The 21,413-nt window shown below is 43.7% G+C and overlaps 1 protein-coding gene across 3 annotated transcripts; it reads right to left on the bottom strand.

Moving 5' to 3' along the window:
- Window positions 1-1,580: 1,580 nt before the first annotated feature.
- On the bottom strand, window positions 1,581-14,188 carry tcta (T cell leukemia translocation altered). 3 transcript variants are annotated; one of them, XR_011979901.1, is made up of 4 exons: window positions 13,799-14,188; window positions 7,440-7,494; window positions 2,355-2,736; window positions 1,581-2,036 (listed from the first exon to the last, which is right to left on the bottom strand). XR_011979901.1 is itself a non-coding variant. In XM_072683197.1 (3 exons), exons 1-2 carry the CDS (start codon window positions 14,007-14,009, stop codon window positions 7,436-7,438), a joined length of 270 nt encoding a protein of 89 aa, XP_072539298.1. In that variant the 5' UTR covers window positions 14,010-14,188; the 3' UTR covers window positions 1,581-2,736; window positions 7,410-7,435. The 3 variants fall into 3 exon arrangements, 2 of the variants coding, with proteins under 2 accessions (XP_072539298.1, XP_072539297.1); XM_072683197.1 differs by having other exon boundaries at window positions 1,581-2,736; window positions 7,410-7,494; XM_072683196.1 differs by having other exon boundaries at window positions 1,581-2,736.
- Window positions 14,189-21,413: the final 7,225 nt, after the last annotated feature.

Here is a 21,413-nt window from a genome sequence, read left to right as displayed (position 1 = left end):
GGTTTGATCCTTGGTGATGCCACAGCCATTTCCAACAGTGATGTCCCAGTGAGCCTAACTGGTCCCATTCTCACTAGGGGGGTAGAATGGCCCTCCTTCTTCCCACCATCACTTAGTGTGATGTTTACCAGTGTGGGCACCTGTTGGATGATCTAACAGAACAGGCCATTAGTGTTCACCTCTCCAGTGGTGGCACATTAGCATTAAAAGGCTGTGTAATAGGGGAATCCTACACTCTTGAGGTTCTCCCTGGGTTCTACCAAGGGTTCTTTGAGCAATGCCATTGAAAAAGCATTGTGTGTGTAAAGAAAATTTTTATGTTTTTAAGATGTGGATGTAGGCTAAAGGTTCTTTACTAGTTTAAAGGTTCCTCACACTCAAACATCTCTTTTACTAAAATGGTTCTTGAAATTGAAATGCTTCTTATGACGTCACTTATTAAAAACCATAACCATTCGTTGCATTTGTTCTAACAGTATTAAAATACACCAGTCAGCCATAACATTAAAACCACCTGCCTAATATTGTGTTGGTGCATGAGGCATATACTCCTCAAGACCTCTCTGAAGGTGTTCTGTGCTATCCGGCACCCTGATGTTAGCAGCAGATCCTTTATCTGTTCAGATCCGCTCCATGAGCATCAATCATGAGTCTTGGGCGCCAATGATTCTGTTGCCGGACCACTGGTTGTCCTTTCTTGGAGGACTTTTGGTAGGTAGGTACTGACCACTGCATATTGGCATATCAAAACACCTGATAAGACCTGCCGGATGTTTTGGAGATGGTCTGACCCAGTAGTCCATCCATCACAGTTTGATTCTTGTCAAAGTGGCTTAGATTCTTACGTTTGTCCATTTGTCCTGCTTTGCCTACTCTTATCTACTGAGCAGAAAGTGAGATAAAGATCTGGTACAACTTAAATATAATCATCGCTTCCAGCTTCAGGTGCATTAGGCCCTAATTACCTGAGAGAAGAACCTTACTGCCTGCCTTATTTTCCAGAGCATGTTTAGAAGTTCTTCAATTTGAAGTGCAGAAACCTCTTAAGGTGCTTCAAGGAACCTTCAAGAAAAGGTTTTTAGAAGAAAAAGGTTCTTTGAAGGTTCCTCAAAGCACCTTAAGAGGGAACATCCCAAGGTTCTTCCTCAATCTAATACTTCTAACAGTATAAAGCACTGTGGAGACTTTGTAAGCACCTACGTACATTACTAAAGACAATTCTCCCAGCAGTAAGAGTTTTTACAGTAGAAGCTCCAGATCTCATCAGAACAGATGCAGGTGAACATGAATCCAGTAAAAAGGAGAAACAAGAGCTTCTCATTCTGAAGAAAGAAAGTAGTGAGATCTTGTTGGTGAGCTAGTCTGAAGAACAGAGCTCGGTTCCTCCAGGTTTCTCCTGGACGCCCCCCAGTCCAGCCAGCACAGCGTGGAGGATGTGTTCAACTCCATCAGCAGCAGCAGCAGCAGCAGCAGCAGCAGCTCACCTGATTTACCATCATTAAGCCCTGATTTACCACCAAACCAGGTGTTGATCTGAGGAGAACTTTATAAATGGTTAAATGAACACAGAGACATACATATAATTATCAATTATTTTATTATTGTTATTTGTATTTATTAAATTAACACTTACTGCCCACACAAGGAGCTTTTTCATTCTAACTTTCACAGGTGTCCAAAACCTGTTGAAACTCATTTTCTGACGTCTTTGTGTCCACAGGAGCTGAAATGATGATTGAAATCTGTAAGCGGGTGTTTGGTAAGTGAAGACAGCTCTGAGAATCAGGCTTACCGGACTCGAAACTAACGTCTGTGTAATGATTGTGCAAGTAGATGAGTGGCTAATGATAGGCTCATTTCCTGGCTGTATAATTGTAACCTGCTTGATGTGAGCTAAGCCAGTAAATGTAAATATGAGACTGGCTGCTCACTTGCAAACAAATAGTAGCTGCTTTCTAGCGAGTTCACTTGCCTTAGTCAAGCAGTGTGAGTCTATGGTAGCCTGGTCCTCCCTAGTATTCCCCATCAGTCTGTAGCTGGCAGAATGAATGAAAGTGGTTATCAGAAGATCAAGCCATATCAGGAAACATACACCATCAGTCATAACATTTACACCACATGCCTAATATTGAGTGGGTTCTCCTTGTGCCACCACAACAGATCTGACACCTTGAGGCATGAACCTCACAAGACCTCTGAAGATGTCCTGTGGTATCCCGTAAGTTGTGAGATGGGGCCTCCATGGTCACATCAAAGAACCTCAGGTGCCCATGACCCTGTCGCCATTGTCTTGCCTGATGTTTTGGAGTCTAGAACATCACAGTGGTTCTTGTCAAAGTGTCTCAGATACTTACACTTGCCAATTCTTCCAACATCGCCTTCAAGAACTGACTCTTCTTGACAGAAACCACTGCAGATGAAGATAATCTACTGGTACTAATGTTATGGCTGGTCGTGTACAAGTTAAGTCCAAGTAGAAACGTCCATGCAAGAAGACCCATCACTGCTGGTCGTCTCAAAAAGGGGGGGGGGTGGTCTTGATTCCTCATCACCAAACTAAATGTTCACCAAGGCTTTATGGCACATTTCTCCTCAGGAATGTGGTCACTTTAATGTCTCTGAGAGAAGTAAGGCCCGCCCTGCATCCACTCGTCTCAAGACTGGTCCAAGATATGAACCCAGCTAGGGTTCGGTCATTCGCGGTGAGTTTTTAGGGCATCCGCTGCTGCACTCTCCCTAAACAGACAAACAAAACAACAGTTTAATTTTAGACATTATGTAGCATTTATACCTTAAAACAGCAGCTTCAGGATCATGCTGATGCTCCACTGACTGTAACAGGGAGAACGGCGTCTCCGTCATTCCCACTCCGGGCCGGACGGAGCGCTGCTGCTACTGCACTATGGAGCTTTGGTGGTGGAGCTGCAGGAGGAGAACCTCTCTCCAGAACTGCTATGTAACGCTGCAGAACCCATAGAGTCATATTAGTGTAAAATCCTGTAGTATTACTCTACCGCCTCAGCCCACATGCTTCTCTAATCTTCTCGAATCTCTCCAGAAATGCATAGTGAACAGATTTCTGTTCATAAGGGGGCGCTCAAAGAGAGATTCGTATTTAAACTCAGTGGTGTAAAAGTGAATAACATGACTCACCTGTAGGGGGAGCCCAAGAGCATTTACATTTACATTTATGGCATTTAGCTGAAGCTCTTATCCAGAGCGACTTACAAGGTTACTCGTATTACAGAGGTGGGTCAGTGTAGTGTTAGGAGTCTTGCCCAAGGACCCTTATTGGTGTAGAGCAGCATAGGCACCCAGACCGGGAATCGAACCCCAGTCTCCCAAATGGTGTGGTAGCTCGGTGGCAGGTAGTGGTGTTATCTGTTGCGCCACACCAAGAGCACAAATGCCAATTCTCTTATAATGCCACTTAACCCATGTTGTGGGTATGTAGTTAGTTCCTCCGTATGTAGTTACTTCTGAATTGCATTACTGACGGATAAAATCTGACCAGGAGAGCAGCTGTCCTTAAGATATGAACACAGTTTAAGCTCGTTTTGCTCTCCTCTTAATCCTAAAGCACCACAAACTGACCGTTAAGGGACTTTGAGAAGTTGCTATTGTATGACAATGAGTATTTTTTTAATTAGTACATGACCATTTTCAAATGGGGGGTAAACAAGGACATGCATAATCCTGGAAATAATAAAGACTGAATAAAAAAAAAAAAAAAACATTAAAAATATCATTATTTGGTGATATTTTAGATGCAAATGTCTTGTTTGTCAATACTCAAAACTACTAACTAACCTGACGATTGCGTCTAAAATAAATAAATATATATATTTTTTATTTTAATCAAAACATTTTATTACTGCTCATATAAGATATATTTAAGCAAAGTTTTTTCTCTCAGTTTGACTTACCACCCCGTCACAATAACTTTTAACTTTAAATGACATCACAAAGAGAATGAGACATCATTTGAGCCTTTTAGGCCGCCAGTAACAAACCAAAAGCACGATCTGACATTCTTTTACACTGTTCGTTTGTTGCTTTTTAATATTAGACAGGGTCTGCCAAGCTCAGCCTAACCACCCCAATAGATAAGGAAAATGATTAAAGTTATAAAAATTATTAAAATTTATTATTAAAGCACAGAAATTATCTTTTGAATTGACTGCCATGTGCGATAGGTCAGAAACTTTACCACATGAAGAACTGCAACCATTCTAGGATGTAATTTACCACCCTGTCACGTTTCATTGTGAATATTCCTCATGTCTGCATAATAAGAATAATATTAATAAGACTTTTATGCCTAAGGTAGGAAAATATGTTGGAGGATGAACATATCTGAACATACTTTTATGTTGTGAATTTTAATAACTTGGTTGTTTCACTTTGAATAAATACACTATATGGTTAAAAAGAATAAGTATTGGGACACCTGCTTATTCATTGTCTCTTCTGAAATCAATGGTATTAAAAAGAGTTTATCCTGCTTTTGTTGGAGTAGCTATCTCTACTGTCCAGGGAATGCTCTTTAATAGATTTTGGAGAAGTGCTGCTGTGAGGATTTGATTGCATTCAGCAACAAGAGCATTGTTAGTGAGGTCAGGATGTTGGATGATCACCACCCCACCTCATTCCAAAAGTACTGGCTGGAGCACCATCCATCATTCCAGAGAACACAGTTCTTCCACTGCTCCACAGCTCAATGCTGGGGGCTTTATACCCCTCTAGCCCACACCTGGCATTATTAGGCAGCATGGTGCCAAAATGTTCATGTTTATCCTCAGAGAGACCTATTCTGTTGGCAATACTTCTCTACAGGGACTAGATGACCAGAAGTGGTATGTGCGCATTTGCACATCAGTGTAAGCAATGGGTACAACTTAAAGTACCAGAATGCATTCACTAGAGGGGGTGTCCACAAACATGTGGACATACACTGTATCTTACTGGCCATTTTCATTCATTTGCTTTGTGAAAGTAATGTTTTAAAGCATGTCCTACTCCTGATTTCACAGCTCTGTGTCTGTGAATCGTGAAGCTCATTTTCAACTGCCAACGAGAATGACACACTCATAACCAGATTCAGGTTAAACACAGGCTTCACACACACACAGAGTTGGAGTGTTGCAAGTGCGTGGCTGGTCAATATTTAAATATTAGAGAAAACAAAATATGTAAATCACTGATAAAGCATTTAGACGTCTGAGTCTGACGATTCTCATCACTGAACATGGCCAAGAACCGCCCACTTTGACAGGAATAAGCCATGTGACTGAAATACAAAGAGGCCGCAATCCCCAGGGCAGGCAAGCTGTTCACTACTGCTGACTAGTATTTAGAGGAAACACTACATTCAGCTTCCTGTCAAAATGATAAAAACTGCACACAAGTGCGTCTACACGGACGAGCGAATCATAACTCCTTTGAGGTTTGTGCGTGTGTGTGAGTGGAGTGTCTTGCAGATACCGGTCTGAGGTAACGCAGCCTTAGCCTCAAACTCTTCCACTGAATGAAGAAATGCTTTCTACACAGGATGTGCATTATGTATGAGAAGACCCCGCCCCTCGTTCAGGTACCTCAAATAGATTTTAGACAAGTTTCATCAGATTAGTTCATCTAATCTAGTGCATCAATTAAAAAAAAATAAACTAGTGTCTAGTACGTGCAGAGAAGTACGGCTAATAGAACAGGACTCTCTGGAGCAGATAAACATGATGAACCTATGGGACCCAAGCTGCAATAAGAATGAATTCTGCCCTGCTGACACCTAGGCGCCGGCCTAGGGTGCACTCCATCCAGTTAGTACACACTGTATCATATGAACAACTTACTGTTTGGTTATGGGATGTAACCACTAGGAAGAGGCCTACTCCTTTGCATAGGCTGCAAGGGTGTTTGTACTATGAAGGTTGTTATGAAGTGGTGCAGGTGCACTGCGGAACCACGCTAATTTGGTCTTCATATCCCAATATAAGGATATAATACGTCCATGTTCACCTTATATTAAAGGTATGCTTGCTGGTCATAATGTATTGGCAATATGTTAATACAGGTCTGTTATAATTTTTATATTAAGTTACAGGTAATGTAATACTGCAAAGTCACGTTTATATAATCAATTATATAACTTAGTTTTTATGAGGATGCAGTTGCAAAATCACTGGAAGGTACAAGTAATAGTCGAAGGCTGTGCCTGGCGGGAGCAGTTGGTCCCCACTCTCGCCCACGCATGTTCCTCATTTTGTTAAAGATATAAGGGAAGGGATCCCCCTTTTCTGGTGAGAGTCGGCTGAGTGGAACTGCAGGTCAGCTCAGCAGTTTGCTGAGACGGCTGTCTCTTACCAGGATCGAAGGGCTCTCCCAATCCATGAGTGGTAAGTAACGGCAAGTCTCAGTGTGAAGCTGAAAGCGTTCTGCCTAGTATGCTTTCGGTTTGTTTTTGCTGATTGTGAAATGAAGGGACCTTTTTATACGGGACCTCTGGTGTGGAACCGGAGTTATTTGTTGATCCTACCGTTGATTCAAAATTTCACAAAACATTCATTGGCGTCATGAACAGGATCTAGAGGATTGTGAGTGGTAACACACCATGTTCTGGAGAAAAGTAAAGGAGCCCGAGCCCGAGGTGCTGCCTGAATGGGACGAGACAGTGGTTCAGTATTGGGCACAGGAATTGAGAAAGGGCGGAGGGTTGCCTGAGTCCTGGTTTAAGGCACTGAAGCAGGCTGGCTCAGAACAGGTCGTAGCTTGCTTAAGGAAAGTGCCGGTGAGTGACAGGGATCCAGTTACAGCCTTACAGAGGAGGCTGTGGATCTGTACTCAGCTTATTGTGTGAAATGTGAGGAGTACAGTGCAACCCTGGCGCAAGCTCAATGTGCTGTATTGCAAGAGAGATTGAATATGCTCATTCACACACTACTAGTCTTATTAGTAGTGGTTATTCTACTATGCATTTGGCAGCTTTGTATGTGTATGTATCTCCGGAGATTGACTAATCGGCTTAAATATACTTGAATATATAGATGAACATGGCCGAAGGATTGAATGTAATAAGAACTCTGCCCTGCACCAGCCTAGGGTGCACTCCATCCAATTAGTACACACTGTATCGTATGAACAACAATGAACAATGATTGTGAAATAAAGGGACCTTTTTATACGGGACCTCTGCTGTGGAACCTGACTTATTTGAGGTGAAATCTAATCTAGTAGAAATCCTTCTTCCCTGGACAGTAGAGACAGTTACTCCAACAAAAGCAGGATATACTCTTTTTTTTATATACTCTTAATTTCAGAAGAAACAATGAATGATCAGGTGTTCCAATACTTCAGTCCATATAGTGTATGCCTAGCGCAGGGTGCAAATCCAGTTAATCTGAGGATATCTGTACCTGGACGCACACAGATGCCAGGACACCTACCATCCGCTGAAGTGCGGTGCTGTCTCAGGTGTGCCACCGTTCTGTCCACCAGTTCCTGATTAAAGAAAACAAATCAGATTAAAAACATAAAAATGATCACTCACTTTCCTGAGCTATTGAGTTTCACCATGTTTAATTAGGGTTCTTTATACCAGATTGTAGCATTGCTGGCTTTACAGTCTCGTTTGCTAGAAACCACCTGATGTAGTCACTGTTCACATCACAGACTCCACTTTATGGATCAGGGCTCTGTAGTTTAGTTCAGTTTATAGTCACTGGAGTCCAGAATCAATGTAAATACTCACTAAATCGCCCTTTATATATATATATAAAATTCTGATGCCCAGTTTAGTACTAATAGTACAATTTTAATCATAGATGTTGAATTTGCTCACTGCTTGTATCGCTAGTGGCATTCCAGCTGGACTGGACAGAAAGATGCAGCCCAATGGAGCCCCTAAAGTATCGAGGTAGAAAAATAATCTATAGACACATAAACCTTTACCACAATTTAATAAATAATTTCCTCAATTTAACTCTAATCTCTAAATGTAACAAATAGTTCCGTGAGTTTAGAGGATACACTTTAGTTAAACCGAGGGAACAATTCATGAAGTTAAGGGAACGATTTATTACATATGAGAAGTGATTTAATAAACTGGGGTAATGTTTTATAAAACTGATGGAATGAGTTATCAAATCAAGGGAAGATTTATTAAACTGCAGGAATAATTCATTACGTGGAGGAAATCGTTTATTAAATTGAGGATTTGTAAATTTAAGGATTAAGTCATTATATCAAGGGAATGATTTATGGAATCAGGGAAACGATTTATGAATAGGGAAGATTTTATTAAATGGGGAAACAACTCATCGAATCACGGGGGGGGGAAACAACAACAACTCATCGAATCACGGGGGGGGGAAACAACAACAACAACTCATCGAATCACGGGGGGGGGAAACAACAACAACTCATCGAATCACGGGGGGGGGAAACAACAACAACAACTCATCGAATCACGGGGGGGGGAAACAACAACAACTCATCGAATCACGGGGGGGGAAACAACAACAACTCATCGAATCACGGGGGGAAACAACAACAACAACTCATCGAATCACGGGGGGGGGAAACAACAACAACTCATCGAATCACGGGGGGGGAAACAACAACAACTCATCGAATCACGGGGGAAACAACAACAACTCATCGAATCACGGGGGAAACAACAACAACTCATCGAATCACGGGGGGAAACAACAACAACAACTCATCGAATCACGGGGGGGAAACAACAACAACAACTCATCGAATCACGGGGGGAAACAACAACAACAACTCATCGAATCACGGGGGGGGAAACAACAACAACAACTCATCGAATCACGGGGGGGGGAAACAACAACAACTCATCGAATCACGGGGGGGGAAACAACAACAACTCATCGAATCACGGGGGGGGGGAAACAACAACAACAACTCATCGAATCACGGGGGGGGGAAACAACAACAACTCATCGAATCACGGGGGGGGAAACAACAACAACAACTCATCGAATCACGGGGGGAAACAACAACAACAACTCATCGAATCACGGGGGGGGGAAACAACAACAACTCATCGAATCACGGGGGGGGAAACAACAACAACTCATCGAATCACGGGGGAAACAACAACAACTCATCGAATCACGGGGGAAACAACAACAACTCATCGAATCACGGGGGGAAACAACAACAACAACTCATCGAATCACGGGGGGGGAAACAACAACAACAACTCATCGAATCACGGGGGGAAACAACAACAACAACTCATCGAATCACGGGGGGGGAAACAACAACAACAACTCATCGAATCACGGGGGGGGGAAACAACAACAACTCATCGAATCACGGGGGGGGGAAACAACAACAACTCATCGAATCACGGGGGGGGGGAAACAACAACAACAACTCATCGAATCACGGGGGGGAAACAACAACAACAACTCATCGAATCACGGGGGGGGAAACAACAACAACAACTCATCGAATCACGGGGGGGGAAACAACAACAACAACTCATCGAATCACGGGGGGGGAAACAACAACAACTCATCGAATCACGGGGGGGGGAAACAACAACAACAACTCATCGAATCACGGGGGGGGGGAAACAACAACAACAACTCATCGAATCACGGGGGGGGAAACAACAACAACAACTCATCGAATCACGGGGGGGGGAAACAACAACAACTCATCGAATCACGGGGGGGAAACAACAACAACAACTCATCGAATCACGGGGGGGGAAACAACAACAACAACTCATCGAATCACGGGGGGGGAAACAACAACAACTCATCGAATCACGGGGGGGGAAACAACAACAACTCATCGAATCACGGGGGGGGAAACAACAACAACAACTCATCGAATCACGGGGGGGGAAACAACAACAACAACTCATCGAATCACGAGGGGGGGGAAACAACAACAACAACAACTCATCGAATCACGGGGGGGGGGAAACAACAACAACAACTCATCGAATCAAGGGGGGGGGAAACAACAACAACAACTCATCGAATCACGGGGGGGAAACAACAACAACTCATCGAATCACGGGGGGGGAAACAACAACAACTCATCGAATCACGGGGGGGGAAACAACAACAACAACTCATCGAATCACGGGGGGGAAACAACAACAACTCATCGAATCACGGGGGGGGGAAACAACAACAACAACTCATCGAATCACGGGGGGGGAAACAACAACAACTCATCGAATCACGGGGGGGGAAACAACAACAACTCATCGAATCACGGGGGGGGAAACAACAACAACTCATCGAATCACGGGGGGGGAAACAACAACAACAACAACTCATCGAATCACGGGGGGGGAAACAACAACAACAACTCATCGAATCACGGGGGGGGAAACAACAACAACAACTCATCGAATCACGGGGGGGGAAACAACAACAACAACTCATCGAATCACGGGGGGGGAAACAACAACAACTCATCGAATCACGGGGGGGAAACAACAACAACAACTCATCGAATCACGGGGGGGAAACAACAACAACAACTCATCGAATCACGGGGGGGGAAACAACAACAACAACTCATCGAATCACGGGGGGGGAAACAACAACAACAACTCATCGAATCACGGGGGGGGAAACAACAACAACAACTCATCGAATCACGGGGGGGGGGGGAAACAACAACAACAACTCATCGAATCACGGGGGGGAAAACAACAACAACTCATCGAATCACGGGGGGGAAAACAACAACAACTCATCGAATCACGGGGGGGAAACAACAACAACAACTCATCGAATCACGGGGGGGGGAAACAACAACAACAACTCATCGAATCACGGGGGGGGAAACAACAACAACTCATCGAATCACGGGGGGGGAAACAACAACAACAACTCATCGAATCACGGGGGGGGGAAACAACAACAACTCATCGAATCACGGGGGGGAAACAACAACAACAACTCATCGAATCACGGGGGGGAAACAACAACAACAACTCATCGAATCACGGGGGGGGGAAACAACAACAACAACTCATCGAATCACGGGGGAAACAACAACAACAACAACTCATCGAATCACGGGGGGGAAACAACAACAACTCATCGAATCACGGGGGGGAAAACAACAACAACAACAACTCATCGAATCACGGGGGGGGAAACAACAACAACAACAACTCATCGAATCACGGGGGAAACAACAACAACAACAACTCATCGAATCACGGGGGGGAAACAACAACAACAACAACTCATCGAATCACGGGGGAAACAACAACAACAACAACTCATCGAATCACGGGGGGGGAAACAACAACAACAACAACTCATCGAATCACGGGGGAAACAACAACAACAACAACTCATCGAATCACGGGGGGGAAACAACAACAACTCATCGAATCACGGGGGAAAACAACAACAACTCATCGAATCACGGGGGGGGAAACAACAACAACAACTCATCGAATCACGGGGGAAACAACAACAACAACTCATCGAATCACGGGGGGGGGGGAAACAACAACAACAACTCATCGAATCACGGGGGGGAAAACAACAACAACTCATCGAATCACGGGGGGGAAAACAACAACAACTCATCGAATCACGGGGGGGAAACAACAACAACAACTCATCGAATCACGGGGGGGGGAAACAACAACAACAACTCATCGAATCACGGGGGGGGAAACAACAACAACTCATCGAATCACGGGGGGGGAAACAACAACAACAACTCATCGAATCACGGGGGGGGGAAACAACAACAACTCATCGAATCACGGGGGGGAAACAACAACAACAACTCATCGAATCACGGGGGGGAAACAACAACAACAACTCATCGAATCACGGGGGGGGGAAACAACAACAACAACTCATCGAATCACGGGGGAAACAACAACAACAACAACTCATCGAATCACGGGGGGGAAACAACAACAACTCATCGAATCACGGGGGGGAAAACAACAACAACAACAACTCATCGAATCACGGGGGGGGAAACAACAACAACAACAACTCATCGAATCACGGGGGAAACAACAACAACAACAACTCATCGAATCACGGGGGGGAAACAACAACAACAACAACTCATCGAATCACGGGGGAAACAACAACAACAACAACTCATCGAATCACGGGGGGGGAAACAACAACAACAACTCATCGAATCACGGGGGGGGGGGAAACAACAACAACAACTCATCGAATCACGGGGGGGAAAACAACAACAACTCATCGAATCACGGGGGGGAAAACAACAACAACTCATCGAATCACGGGGGGGAAAACAACAACAACTCATCGAATCACGGGGGGGAAACAACAACAACAACTCATCGAATCACGGGGGGGGGAAACAACAACAACAACTCATCGAATCACGGGGGGGGAAACAACAACAACTCATCGAATCACGGGGGGGGAAACAACAACAACAACTCATCGAATCACGGGGGGAAACAACAACAACAACTCATCGAATCACGGGGGGGAAAACAACAACAACTCATCGAATCACGGGGGGGAAACAACAACAACAACTCATCGAATCACGGGGGGGAAACAACAACAACAACTCATCGAATCACGGGGGGGGGAAACAACAACAACAACTCATCGAATCACGGGGGAAACAACAACAACAACAACTCATCGAATCACGGGGGGGAAACAACAACAACTCATCGAATCACGGGGGGGAAAACAACAACAACAACAACTCATCGAATCACGGGGGGGGAAACAACAACAACAACAACTCATCGAATCACGGGGGAAACAACAACAACAACAACTCATCGAATCACGGGGGAAACAACAACAACAACAACTCATCGAATCACGGGGGGGGAAACAACAACAACAACAACTCATCGAATCACGGGGGGGAAACAACAACAACAACAACTCATCGAATCACGGGGGGGAAACAACAACAACTCATCGAATCACGGGGGGGGAAACAACAACAACAACTCATCGAATCACGGGGGAAACAACAACAACAACTCATCGAATCACGGGGGGGGAAACAACAACAACAACAACTCATCGAATCACGGGGGGGGGGGGAAACAACAACTCATCGAATCACGGGGGGGGAAACAACAACAACAACTCATCGAATCACGGGGGGGGGGAAACAACAACAACTCATCGAATCACGGGGGGGGGAAACAACAACAACAACTCATCGAATCACGGGGGGGAAACAACAACAACTCATCGAATCACGGGGGGGGAAACAACAACAACAACTCATCGAATCACGGGGAAACAACAACAACAACTCATCGAATCACGGGGGGGGAAACAACAACAACAACAACTCATCGAATCACGGGGGGGGGGGAAACAACAACTCATCGAATCACGGGGGGGGAAACAACAACAACAACTCATCGAATCACGGGGGGGGGGAAACAACAACAACTCATCGAATCACGGGGGGGGAAACAACAACAACAACAACTCATCGAATCACGGGGGAAACAACAACAACAACAACTCATCGAATCACGGGGGGGGGAAACAACAACAACAACAACTCATCGAATCACGGGGGATCATCGAATCAACAACTAATCGAATCAACAACTCATCGAGTCCTGGGGTTCAGGGGTTCTGTAGCATTTCTAGTTGTTACATTCGCCGATTAACGTAAATATCGATTAATGATCCTATAATTAATTAAGAAAGCCCCCTAATGCCGCTAGCTGGCTGCCCTGCTCTGCCCTGCTCTGGTCTGGGTGGTCGGTACCGTTAGCCGTTAGCACTAGCTAGCCTCTCACCTTGCCGGTAGTACATGTCATTGACGGTGTTTCCGTAAACCTTCCAGGCGAAGTGAATCGCGATCAGGCTGAGGACGAGCCAGCTGAACAGGATTTTGAACACCGACACCCGCATGTCGTTGGCGAGCCAGTCGTCGATGAACTCGGAGAGGAACGCCACTAGACTGTCGACCACCCGGGACAGGACCTGGAAATCCCACGGCTCCTCCATTACAGTGAGATATCCCCGTTACTCCCAGTCAGACATGACCCAGGCGGGATCCGGAGTGGAGCAGAAAGGGGGCTCTCACAGAACCGGCGGGTGTTTAACTAACAGTCAGCTCAGATTCGGACCCAGAGCTCGGGAAGCTTCTCCTGCTGGACCGTCCGACAGCCAGCGCTGCAGAACGTAAACACAGCCGATTTCTTCGCTGAGAAGCAGCACTGCAGGAACGCCAGCGCCCGGTCGCCCCCTACTGTCTGAGTGCGGTGGCTGCTGAAACTACAGGATCAAAGTTTTGCAACTTTTTGAGTGAAGTTTGTCATAAAGGTAAGACAGGATGTGAAACATGCTTAAAATATAAACAGTAGCAGCATTGTTTAATATCGTTATCATTTTTTATATTATATTAAGATAAGATATGATCTATTACACATGTATATATTACACATTCATATAGCTATATTACACATCTATTACAATGTCACAGCAGATGTGAAACGTAGATAAATTACCAATATATACACAATATAAATCATAGAAGGGAGGGAAAAACAATGTTATTTACAGATTATTTACAGATATATATTATATAAATATTTTATTATATATATTTATATATATATTGTATTATTTATATCATATTTCTATGTTATATTTTTCTTCTAATTATTTTGCATCCTTTAATTTGTTATTAAAAGGTTTGTTTATGTATTAATGTGTTTTCTTGTTTCTGTTACAGTTGTTCTCCTTGAATCTTTGAGATTAAAAAAAATATATTAAGCGTGTAAGTGTAATAATAATAATAATAATAATAATAATAACTGATAGGAATATTCAGAAGTCAATATGAAATCATGCTATAAAACAACCACATAAAAAGTTATAATATGTATGGTGTGTCACTCAAAGCAAATTTTTCTGATGAATGTTAACAACTGCCTATAATATCTTATGTAAGTTGACTTGAAAGGCTGGTGGGTCTCATGAACCAAAAAAATAGGCTCCTAATACCATAACATATAACATATATTTTGATTAAATTAAATTAAATTAAATGAAAACATGTAATTGGCTTGTTTATTTGTTGTATCTTATAAAGTTGATGCGTTGGATGTTCAGCTGAATTAGTCGGAAATGCCAGGTAAGCTGGTTTCATAGGCTGCTGAAAACCTTTGCTGTACGATATCCACAGATCAGACAGGTGAAGTGGTTATTTGGTATATAAGGGGTGGATATACACCGTCATATCAGAATATTAGGGCCACCCCAGAGTGTGTTGCGCTGGTGGTACGAGTGGAGGTACAGTGTGTGTGCTCACAAGACGCTGCCCACAGGACGCTGCTGGCGTTGGTGGACTATTCTCAGTCCAGCAGCACTGCTGTGTCTGATCCACTCGTACCACCAGCCCAACACACACTACTGATACACCACCACCACCATGTCAGTCAGTGTCACTGCAGTGCTGAGAATGCTGACCCACCACCCCCAAAATACTACAGTCTGCTCTGGGGTGGTCAGTGCTGTGGGGTCCTGAGCACTGAAGAACAAACAGGGTAAAAGGAGGAGGCTGATCACAGAGTCTGCAGAGAAACAGATGGAGAACTATAGTCTGAAATTATAGAACTACAAAAATCTCTAATATGATACCACAGGACACCTTCAGAGGTCTGGTGGAGTCCATGCCTTGATGGGTCAGAGCTGTTCTGGTGGCAGGTGGGGTACCTACACAATATTAGGCAGGTGGGTTTAATGTAATGTCTGATCTGTTTGCTTAGTTATTTGGATAAAAACATATTTTGATGCTGTTTAAATAAAATAGTTCCACTGTTCCCAACCTTGGTCCTGAAGACCAAGCCAGACCCCCTGCCAACTGATCAGGGCCGTTTCCTGAAAGCTTCTGACCATTATGTATGTTAGTAGGACTGTTTAATGTTTATATTCACTGTGATCTTGTGAACGTTGTGCTCTGGGAAGCCCCTCATTAGCAAGCCCATATTTAGTTGAAGTGGGAGTGTAGGAGGAGTGCAAAACATTAGGCAGTGCAGGGCTTGGGGTACTACCGGACCCCGTATGGGAACCCGTGTGCATTAAAATGCAGGTGCATTTAGGCTGCAGCAGATGACGCCTTGCTGATCCGAAGAAGACTCGTTAGAATAATCACAGAAAATTGCATCCTATGTGTTTTGTTTTTTGTTTTTGCTGTGTGTTAATCTTTAAATCTGTGGCTGTAACAGTTTAGGGCTGTAACAGTAAACCCATCGCTAACATGAAGCTACTGAAGATATGATCTCCGTGAGGCGTAAACCTCACAGAGCACAGAACTTTGCAACCAAAGGTGAAGGAAATCTGCTAGAAATACTCCATTAGACGGAGTTTCCCCCACATATGAGCCTACGCACACTCCGTCGCCCTTTGTGTTTATGTCAAAATTTCCTAAACACGAAAGCCAATTAACCTCATTTCTAATTAACTTAATACAATAACAAAACATCAATATTTTCCTTCCGTTGTGTTCTGTTTCTGATGACTCCAGCCATTGCTGGTCTGCAGAACATGACCCGGGGGCCGCCACTATTCTATTAACCTCTATTAAAACGCATTTCTATAGGGCTAAACTACCATGTTTTTGAGCAACTCGGAGGAAGCGTGCTCTGCAAGTGCAAAGTGCAGCTCTCATGACGTACTATTTTGAGTATGTTTTTCCCCCATGACTCATTACAAGAAACTATGGAACCTTTAAAAAAATCGTTAGTTATTGTTAATATATGGCAAATGTTCAATCAAGTAATTGGGTTATGGCGGGTCCAGAGCGTCCTGTGAATTATAGGGCGCAAAGCAGGAATACCTCCTGGTACAGGCCGCCAGGCTTTAACGTTACCTCCCCTCAGAGCTAGACTGATTTTCTTGCAGCCACTGAAGCGAAATGAGCAAAAATGCCTGACAAGTCACTGGCATGGAGGACTAAAAATGATTAATGTACATCAGAGACACTGGTTGATAAAGTATGGGTTCTCCCGAGTCAAATTTATCAAATGCAATTGATTTGTATGGCAATTTTTACAAGTGCCGTTGTCACAGAGCAGCTTTAGTTGGTGGGAGGGTGGGCAGCTGGTCTGACACAGGTGCAGGGGAGCCCAGCAGGCTAAATGGACAGAGACCGGTGAAGCTAAAGAGCTTATCCTGCTTTTATTGTCCAGAGAAGAAGGCTGTCCACTAGATTATGGAGCATTGCTGTGAGGATTTGATTGCCTTTAGCCATAAGAGTTTAAGATTATAGGGCGCAAAGCAGGAATACCTCCTGGTACAGGCCGCCAAGCTTTAACGTTACCTCCCCTCAGAGCTAGACTGATTTTCTTGCAGCCACTGAAGCGAAATGAGCAAAAAATGCCAAGTCACTGGCATGGAGGACTAAAAATGCTTATTGTACACCAGAGACACTGGTTGATAAAGTATGATAAAGTACTGGTTGATAAAGTATGAAATTTATCAAATACAATTGGCAATTTTTACAACTGCTGTTGTCACAGAGCAGCTTTGGTTGGTGGGAGGGTGGGCAGCTGGTCTGACGCAGGTGCAGGGGAGCCCAGCAGGCTAAATGGACAGTGATTAGGTCGGCGAAGCTAAAGAGATTGGATTTATGAGAATGTGAACATTCAGATCTGACTATGACAGCCTAATTAAAAAAGGAGAGAGCCTGAAGGTAGCACAGACATGGGAGCACACTGGGAGCATCCATCCGCTCCACCGTCCATAAACCTGAGTGACTGTGACCGTGCAGACGTCTAAGCACTGTTCCTATTGTTGGTATAAACCACACAAAACGTTTATTCAGTTGTTAAAATATTGACTGTAACCCCTGTGGTACCGGAGTGTGGCTAACTGATTAACACTTTAGGGGCATCTAAGTGGAGCAGCTGTCTGAAGTGTTGGCCCTATCGTCACTAGGTTGATCTTCTGTGCCGTCACAGTGCAGGGGTCTGCTAGCTGATGTAACAGAGCTGGTGGTTAGTGTTCTCCTCAAAGTGTGTTGAGCTCTAGTGGTGTTGTGTTAGTGTTGGCATCATGTGAAATCCAAGCTATTGGGTTGGAATTGGAAATGATTGGGTCAAATATGCATGGGCAAAAATATTGAGGCACCTGCTCAGACACCTTATCCTGCTTTTATTGTCCAGAGAAGAAGGCTTTCCACTAGATTGTGGAGCATTGCTGTGAGGATTTGATTGCCTTTAGCCACAAGAGTATGAGTGAGATCAGGATGTTGGATGATCCTCCACCACTCCACCTCATCCTTAACTGCCCAACTCAGAGCATAGAGCACCACTCGGCGCATAGAGCACCATCATTCCAGAGAACACAGTTCCTCCACTGTTCCACAGCTCAGGGCTGGGGGCTTTATACCCCTCTAGCCCACGCTTGGCATTAGCAATGGTGCCAATATGTTCATGTTTCTCTGCTACAGAGAGTTCTAATCTATTGGCAGTACTTTTCCTCAGGGACTGGACAAGCTGTGTTTGTGTTTGCATTTGACATTAATAATGACATCAAATATGTGCCATCAACTAGAGAGGTATGAAGACCCCCAATGCTAAGCTGTGGAGCAGTGGAACCGGCCTGATGAGTGTGCATGAATATTTTGTGGGGGATGTGAAATTTTCAGTTGTGACGTAAACACTGGCCAAACAGATTATTAATGATAAACCATTAAATAATAATGCATTTCCCATTGGGGTGTACAAGTGTAATCTGCTACGACATGAAAAGTCATGTGGTGTACCCAAGGCCTAATAGCTAAACACTCTGGATATCTGGATACCACAAATAAACCTGATTCTGAAAGTAAGCTTCTGAAAAGCACTGTCTGCATCAACTAATTAACTTCACAGAAATGCAGAAGTGTATCGACCTAAAGGCCTTTAAGGCTTTAAGGACTTATATGTTATATATCTGCTATGGGATAACTGTAGCTGACTGCTTTAGGTATCCAAGCTACCAAGGGTCGCAAGGTCAAAAAACACACACAGTTACAGCCTGTCAGACACACAAGGAGGACTAAACAGTGTCCAGTGAAATAGTCGTGTTTTTATGGTTTATTTGTCAGTTATATATATATATATATATATATATATACAGTCAGTGGTTATATATTTAGTCAAGTACAACTTAGGCCTACTTGAAGCCCCCTGGCTGCAGCATCCTACTCATGGCAGACACCCTATTTGATGGCAACTGACTTCCCTTCCTCCATACTGTAATCGCCCACTACAACCACAGGCACTATGAGGTTAAGCCCACTTCACTGAATTAAGCCCACTTCTATTATCATCACACTCATTCACATCACACAGATGCTGTGGCCATTTAAGATCTGCTTGCATGGAAATATGGCTACACCACTTACATCTACACCATAAGGCCCATCCTGCCCATTCCCTTCCCCCACACTCACACTCAATCACCCGCTACATCGCAGGCTCTTCACAGGGGTCATCAGGTTGCTCACTTCATGGGATTTCACAGGATTTTACTCACAACCTCAGTAACATTATACCAACGGCATACACACCACCCAACCTCAGCCCTTCTTATCCACAACCACTGACTAAATATATTTCTACATTAATGTTCGTTAAAACAGCTGCGTACTTTTAGAGGTATTTACAGTAACTTCCTCCCACTTCCCTCCCTCATCACATAAGTTGCGAGACTCTCCGGCCTACTTTGAGCCCCCAAACCACAACGGCCTAACCACAACTGTGTTTACACCGTCTTTTCTTTTTTTTTCTTTGAGAACAAAATTATGATCACTTTGACTGCCACGTGACTGCCTGTTAAGCAGTTAAGCTGAAGCCCCTGATGTCTGCATCACAGTAATAGGAATTATTATTTGTACAGTGTTCCTGATAGAACCATCTACAAGAGTTTTTTTTTTTTTGTATTCAAAGAAAGGAACCCGTTGCTATCCTATATTGCTTTAACAGAGCTGCTGTGGAAAGGGAGAGCTGCACTGTTAGGGAAAACAGTGGTAGCAGTCTAGGTTATTAACTTTTTATTAACTAGGTTAGTCATTTTCCAGCATGGGAGCTAGTCTGTGAAAACCAGTGTTAGCAGCAGGGAGTCAGCTCACAAACAGATGTCGACATTTTTCTTTAGAATTTGCTGGGATCATTCAGAATTTATTGTTCCATCCATAATGGCAAGCCATCCTGCCCCAGGTGTAGCAATGTAGGCCCAAACCATGATACTACCACCACCGTGTTTTACAGATGGGATGCGGTTTTTATGCTGGAATGTACTGTTTCAAATATAACGCTTCTGACTTAAACCAAAAAAAGATCTGTTTTGGTCTCATCGGTCCAATTGAGAATTGTTGCAATATCCTTCTGGCTTGTCCGTGTGATCTTTAGCAAACTGCTGGTGGTTCTTTTTGGAGAGCAGGTGCTTTCTCCTTGCAAACCCTGCAACCCTTGCTACCCTATGCAGCGCTACACCAATAAGAGTCCCTGGGCAAGACTCCTAACACTCCATTGGCCCACTTGTGTAATACAAGTCACCTTGTAAGTCGTTCTGGATAAGAGCGTCAGCTAAATGCCGTAAATGTAAATGTAACCCTGCCATGCACACTACTGTTGTTTAGTGTTCTCCTGATAGTAGATTCATGAACACTAACAACAAACCTTGGTCGACCTTTGTTGGTCAACCACGTCTGAGGACGGTCATAAAATAGAGGATCGTAAATGTCCTCTATTTGTACATAATCTGTCTGACCATGGGTTAGTGGAGTCCAAACTCTGTAGTGATGGTTTTGTTAGCTTTTCCAGCCTGATGAGCATCAAGATCTCTTCATCTGACGTCCTCGGAAATCTTTTTTTGTCAGTACCATGATATACTTCCACAAGTATATGTTAGGACGATATAGATATGTGTAATATTGGACTGTTTTCCTAAATAAATAAATGACCAGGTCTAATATGTTTGATTTTTTATCCTTCTCTACTTTTAGGACAAAAAATCTGATGATATAAAATTAATGCAGAAATCCTATCAAGGAATTTGTGAGTTCTAATGTTATATGTAAATTCTAAAAGCCAGCACACAGTATATATATTTTTAGGCAAACTTTGCGGTATTTGTAAACCAGTAGAAGCTTGATGTCCGTAAGCTACAAATGAATTCTGCAACATTGTAGAAACTGACCAGAAGCCAAAAGAGTAGTCGTGAACGCAGTCAGGGTCAAATCTGAAAAAAGCCATATGAACAATATGACACTGGACTGGAAGCGAAACACCATAAAACAGAAGTCACAACCAGAAAAACACACAGGAATCAGGGCCAAAAGAAGGAACCCAGAGACAGAAACCTGAAATCTGAGATACGTCTGGCAGTGTGGCAATACTTCCCAAAGTAGAAAGACAA

The sequence above is a fragment of the Salminus brasiliensis genome, chromosome 7 (genome assembly GCF_030463535.1).
Source record: "Salminus brasiliensis chromosome 7, fSalBra1.hap2, whole genome shotgun sequence".
Classification (NCBI taxonomy): Eukaryota; Metazoa; Chordata; class Actinopteri; order Characiformes; family Bryconidae; genus Salminus; species Salminus brasiliensis.
The sequence above is the reverse complement of the archived record's forward strand: the minus strand, read 5'-3'. Positions and strand labels throughout refer to the sequence as shown.